Source organism: Meles meles, chromosome 21 (genome assembly GCF_922984935.1).
Source record: "Meles meles chromosome 21, mMelMel3.1 paternal haplotype, whole genome shotgun sequence".
Lineage (NCBI taxonomy): Eukaryota > Metazoa > Chordata > Mammalia > Carnivora > Mustelidae > Meles > Meles meles.
In genome coordinates this window covers 1,077,129-1,083,135 of record NC_060086.1, presented here as the reverse complement: position 1 = coordinate 1,083,135, position 6,007 = coordinate 1,077,129, and the positions used below count along the sequence as shown (strand labels likewise).

General features: G+C 45.7%; 1 protein-coding gene across 2 annotated transcripts; it reads right to left on the bottom strand.

Moving 5' to 3' along the window:
- Positions 1-247: 247 nt before the first annotated feature.
- MRPS17 (mitochondrial ribosomal protein S17) lies at positions 248-3,720 on the bottom strand. Of its 2 annotated transcripts, none has more exons than XM_045992410.1 (3): positions 3,585-3,720; positions 2,975-3,114; positions 248-1,212 (listed from the first exon to the last, which is right to left on the bottom strand). In XM_045992410.1, exons 2-3 carry the CDS (start codon positions 3,095-3,097, stop codon positions 943-945), a joined length of 393 nt encoding a protein of 130 aa, XP_045848366.1. In that variant the 5' UTR covers positions 3,098-3,114; positions 3,585-3,720; the 3' UTR covers positions 248-942. The 2 variants fall into 2 exon arrangements, with proteins under 2 accessions (XP_045848366.1, XP_045848367.1); XM_045992411.1 differs by having other exon boundaries at positions 3,604-3,720.
- Positions 3,721-6,007: the final 2,287 nt, after the last annotated feature.

The following is a 6,007-nucleotide window of genomic DNA, read 5'->3' as shown; positions in this document are numbered from 1 at the left end:
TTCTCTAGCACTATCTAGTCTCTTCCAGGGAAGTTACCCTAATTTCTGCTTTTCTTTGCCACAAAGAACTCCATGCATACCTCACTTTCTAGATTGTAAGCCTGAGTGTGTGGACTGTGCCTCGTGGTTACTGTTGAAATCCTGTGCTTGTAAAATACACATATTAGTTGAGACTGAAATATGTTCCAAGTTTCTCTCTAAGAGCCAGAAACTGAAATATATAATTTAATGTTTCTTCAGGTCAAAATCTAGGTTCATAGTTTATTAATAACAGCAACAAAACAAATTCTCCAACTCAAATGCACAGTGTGAGAAGCTCTAAAACTTCATCAATGTATCAGATTTTAGGAACTCAGTCCTATTTAATCTACGCTAGAATACAGGATTAAAAAAAAAGTGACACAATTTTCAAGTTTTATTTTCTATGTTTCAATAGTCATAATACAGACTTTAATCTGATAAAGTCTGACCCCAATTAGACTGTTAATTATTTCCATTTGTAATTGGTTAAATCCGAGAAAAAATTTAATTTCAAATATATGCCACCAAAGATAATATTCACTTAGTGAATATTTCTGTCTTTTCTGTTTTTTATCAAAAGATATTTCCTCCCCAAATAAAGATTCTAGGATAAATTCAAGATTCCTTTGAATGAAGAAAAAAAAAAAAGACATCTTCTAAAACAGTTAGCTTATAAAACAATGCAGGGGACTGTTAGGCACACTAAGGCTAAGAGGAAAGTATGTCCACTTAAAAGGAAATTTAAAACATGACCTTAAATTTTCATGAAAAATTTTAACAGGGCCTTTACTTCATTTACTTTTAGCTATTCCATAAATACCGGGAGAGAAATTAGACAGTTTGTAATGAAACTTAGAAATTTCTTTCTCCGTAAAGCAAACTTATCAATCTTTCCCTTTGGCTCCTTCTTCCAATCCTCCTTCACTGTGCTGAAGAGTTATTGAGTTCTTCCAGATTTTTGGGTAGGCAGGTGGTTTCTAAGCTGACTGGGCTTTCCAGGTAGGTAGTTCCTGCACAGGGTTTTCCTGTCACGGGATCTATGACTTGTCCGACTTTGAAAATGATCTCGGCCAGCTCATGTTTCACGTGCTTTGTTCGTGGAACAGGTAGAGCTTTGAGAAGCACAATATCCCCAACTGTGCACTGCTGAAGAGCATCGTGGGCAAAGTAGGTTTTTCGTTTATTAAAATACTGTTGAAAAAAGGGGGAACAAAATGGTAGTTCCCATCTGTGATCTCACAATACAGTATAGAATATGAAAAATGATGCAAGGAAAACAAGCTGGGACTTGGGGGAAAAATAATACACTTGAGGAGACTTCTATTACAAAAATTACCTGCTAATTTCTGAAAAAACAGCTAAATTCTAGAGTGGATCATGTCCCTGAGCTCTCCAGCCTATCACCTTCAGTTATCGATTGTCTATCAATCATCATCATTCTTTACCCTTATTTAAACTCTTCCTTCCTAGTGGAGCCTTCTCTCCAGCCTATAAACACACTACTTTCACTACTAGCTATGTGTTCTGGGGAAGTCACTTAATCATTCCAAGTTTAGTTTTTTTTTTCTCCCCCAGCAAAAAATGAAGCTCCAATATCTGCATCTCTAAAGTTATCCAGAGAATCAAATGCTATAATATAAAAAAAACCACTCAGCTCCACGTGTGGCTCAAACTGCAGACCGAGCCACAGATGGCCATCAACAACCTTGCTACAGAAGGTCTTCTCATTCTACATGTGAGAAAACAGGTCTGGAGTAAGGCAACGGGCACAGCTAGTAAACAAGAGCCAATATTCAAGCTAAGGTATTCTGACTCTCACAACAATAACCATGCTGTCAGTCTGCAGCTTGCTCCTGTGTTATTATTGTTAGTAAAAGACCACTTTATTTGTTCCCTAACCCACTTGGTGCCCCCTTCCCTCAACTCTGTCACCTCTGAGGTGCCTGTGTGGCTCAGTCAGTTAAGTGTCTGTTTTTGGCTCAGGTCATGATCCCAGAGTCCTGGGAATGAGTCCTGCATCCAGCTCCTGCTTCTCCCTCGGCCCTTCCCCCTTCCTGGGAGCACTCTCTCAAATAAAATCTTTAAAAAACCAAAACACCCTGTCAACTCTGCTCCTGTGTTTTTCATCCTAGATAGCAAAGAGCATTTCTACCTCCCTGTATTCCCAACCTTGAATGCAGAGCCCTCCCTGGCACTTTCTCTTGCCTCCTTGCACTTCTAACAAATCAAAGACTCTATTTTTTCTGAAATCTACTTTTCCCACTCCATTCCCATTACTCCAAGGACGGTTTAGGTCCTTATATCAGTTCTAGACTTTTGCAAAAGCCTTCTTACCCACTTCCTTACATCCAGTCCTCACCCTATGTCTCCATAGGGTGGAGCGTGATGAAGCCTTCCTTTGCCTATAGGATGAAATCCAACACCACCACATCCAAGACCTCTCTCAGTCCAGCTCTCGGTGTTCTTCCATTCACTCAAGAACAGTCAGTGCCTATGGGGGTCAAGCTCTGGGCTTGATCTTGCCAAACTATGTGTTGTTCCTGCACAATGTCATGCCCTTTAATGGCTAAAAGAACTTCCATAAACCACTCATCACGGCCAGAATGACTCCCCCAAACCTGGTCCTTTGGATAAAAGCCTTTCTGAGATTCAGCCCAAATGTCTCTTAACTGAGGATGCCCTCCTTCACCCGTGTGGGAAGATAACAGGTGTCCTGCTCTCTGCTCCCAGTACTTTGCATACGAATAACTATAGAAGGTATCAGACCCAGTTAAATTTAACTCCATGTGTCCCCAGAATTTGAGAATCAATTCACTTCGTTATACCCACAGATCAGCACAGTGTGTGGCTCACAGCGGATGCCCAGGGCATCTGTACTGGCGCAACTGTTTCTCTGCTCAGAACCCACAACATGCTGTGATTTCCCAGTGTCTTGAAAAAGGACATCCCTCACCTTTAATAAATAGGGATCCAAAACGAGCCTGGTCACTCTCACTTTGGCTGTTTTTTGCATTGCTGTTCCAATCACCTTCCCCACAATCCACTTGGCGTGGACGGACGAACGAACTACTGACATCACGTGGCTTTGGTCACCTGCAAAACAAATCCGAAGTTGCATGTGTGGGCTGCTGGGCTCACACAATGAATTTTGTCGCTAGAACTGCTGAGGTTCAGAAACGTCTTTTGTCGGCCTTCCGGAACCGCCACTTCAGAGACGCTTGCGCTCCGTCTCCTTCCCCCAACCTTCCACCTTCACACCGTTTACAGAGCCGGCGTTTTAGCCCAGGCCTGTTCCCCCGTGCGCGGCGGCAGCGACGATAGGCTCCCGCCACAGCAGTGCTTTGAGGGCGCGCGATCGCGGCGTCCCCGACTGCGTTCCTGTCCCCGAAGGCTCGGGCCCCGCCACTCGCTCGCAAGGCCCAGACGGCCGGGACGTGCCCGCCCCCGGGAGGGCACCTCCGCTGGGGACTTTCTTAGTCAACGCTGCGTCCGTCCGCCGGGCCTGGGGTACGCTGGGGTGACTGACCCTCCCGCCCCGCACTACTCCGGGGTCAGGCACTCGCCTCGCCTCCAGGCTCTCACCGGACGTCGTCCTCCTCCTCCGGGTTCACCCACTGCAGCTGCAGGACGCGTGCGGCACTCGCCTACCAGCTCCGCCCTCCCCGCGCGTGGTGCGGAAGGCTTGTCGGTGCGCGGGCCGGAGCGTGATGACGTCATGCCCCTGCACGACGGCTCCTCTCATTGGCGTGTCCCATCGGCCATGGGCGGGGTAAAGGCGTGGCTCCGCCCACCTCCCTTAAAGGGAACCGCGGCCCGTGGGTCAACCGGGGACTTGTACCTGCGCCTTGTCCCCGCGCGGTGCTGCTGGAGCGTGGAGGATTTCGGCCTTTCCTTTAACTATTCCATTCGGTTTCCTCTTTTTCCGCCGAGCTTCCAGGCTTGGACAAGGCCTTCCAGATCAGAGGATCCTCGTTCACTCATTAAACACCGGAGATCGGACACTGCTGAAGGATGAGACCCAAGCGTTCTGCCCCCACAGCTGCTTTAAAGAAACACTGCAGGTTTTTGTGCCCAGTTTGATTTTACACGTGATTTCTCAATATCTACGAGACAGAGAAGTCCAGCGTTGGCACATACTTACCTGCGACAGTGACAAAGGAGCTCCGTGGGCCCTGAGCTGCTTGATGGCACCTTCCCAGAGAGACGGAGAACTGGGAAGTTATTAGGAAAGTAAGAGAAACGGAAAACGATAGCTACTGGCACAGACAATTTGAGGGCCAAATATGGGTATGGAACCCTGTCTTTAACCACTGAAACATCTTAGGGACTTAGGGAAAATAAGACTTCTCCCATACGTTAGTCTGTCCAGCACTCACTTCTTTCTTAGCAAACTGGTATAGAACACCTCTTAGATTCCGTGCTAGGCAAAAAGATGAAATAAAGAAGACTCCTGCTCTCAAAAAGCCCACAGTCTAGTAGGGACAGGTGAGTAAAGAAAGAAGTGCATTCCCACCGACAGTACAAGAGGGTTCCCCTTTCTCCACATCCTCTCCAACACACGTTGTTTCCTGTCTTGTTGATTTTGGCCATTCTCACTGGTGTAAGGTGGTATCTCAGTGCAGTTTTGATTTGACTCTCCCTGATGGCTAAAGGGTGTGGAGATTCCTTAAGAAATTAAAAATAGAGCCACCCTATGACCCTGCAATTGCACTGCTGGGTATTTACCCCAAAGATACAGATGTAGTGAAAAGTAGGGCCATCTGTACTCCAGTGTTCATGGCCGCAATGGCCATAGTCACCAAACTGTGGAAATAAACGAGATGCCCTTCAACGGACGAATGGATAAGGAAGATGCAGTCCATATACACTATGGAGTATTATGTCTCCATCAGAAAGGATGAATACCCAACTTTTGTATCAACATGGACGGGACTGGAGGAGATTATGCTGAGTGAAATAAGTCAATTATCATATGGTTTCACTTATTTGTGGAGCCTAAGGAATAACACGGAGGTCACTGGGAGATGGAGATGAAAAGTGAGTTGGGGGAAACTGGAGAGGGAGACGAACCATGAGAGACTGTGAACTCTGAGAAACAAACTGGGGGTTTTGGAGGGGTAGGTGAGCCTGGTGGTGGGTATTATGGAGGGCTCATATTGCATGGAGCACTGGGTGTGGTGCATAAACAATGAATTCTGGAACACCGAAAAGAAAAAAAAAATAAAAAAAAAAAGAAAGAAGTGTGAAACAATTGTAGGTTATGGGAACCTTGAGAAAGGAATGCATACTTTTGTGGAGAGAGAAGGCTTGATCAATACAAAGTCCTTGACCAGGGGCTATATAGCTTGAGAGGAGAGGGACATGGATTTGGGAAGGGCATTTGAGGCAGAAAGGAGAGCATGTGCAGGGGTGCTGGGGTGTGAGTGACAGCATGATGAGCAGGAGGCTGATACTGCCAGGATACACTGTCGGGAAAAGAATGGCAGGGATAGAAATTGGTCAGAGATAGGCCTATACCTTATTAAGGGCCTGACCTCACTTTTTGTTCTAAATGATGAGAAGCTTTTGAGACATATGAATAGTTTTGCCGGCCTTCAACATCATCTTGGTAGGAGTGTGGAAGAGAGGAGAGATGTTGGGGAGATTGGAGGCTAGAAGCTTTTTCAGGGGATGGTGAAAACCTAAATTGAAGCAGTGGGAATGGAAGAAAGAAAGTGGGTTGGAGAAGTGATTGGGAAATTGGTCATGTGAAGCAAGGCAACAGAGAGGAGGTAAGAGTGTGTGGAAGTGTGGCAAAACCTTAACATGTCCACAACTGAGCTCCTTGTCCCTCAACCTTATTCCACCTCTTTTTCTCAAAGGCATCATCATGCACTCAATTAGTCAGGCACATCTTGGATTACACTCTCCTCTCTTCTTTTATGAGTATTGTCATTTCTACTTCCCAAATATTTATTGTCTATTTCTCTCCATCTCCACTAACCCA

Coding starts and splice junctions, on each gene's coding strand:
- MRPS17 (XM_045992410.1), bottom strand. CDS start 3,097: ATGTCAGTAGTTCGTTCGTCCGTCCACGCCAAGTGGATTGTGGGGAAG. Junction 1,213..2,974: donor TGGATCCCTATTTATTAAAG/GTGAGGGATGTC, acceptor TTTTTTCAACAG/TATTTTAATAAACGAAAAAC.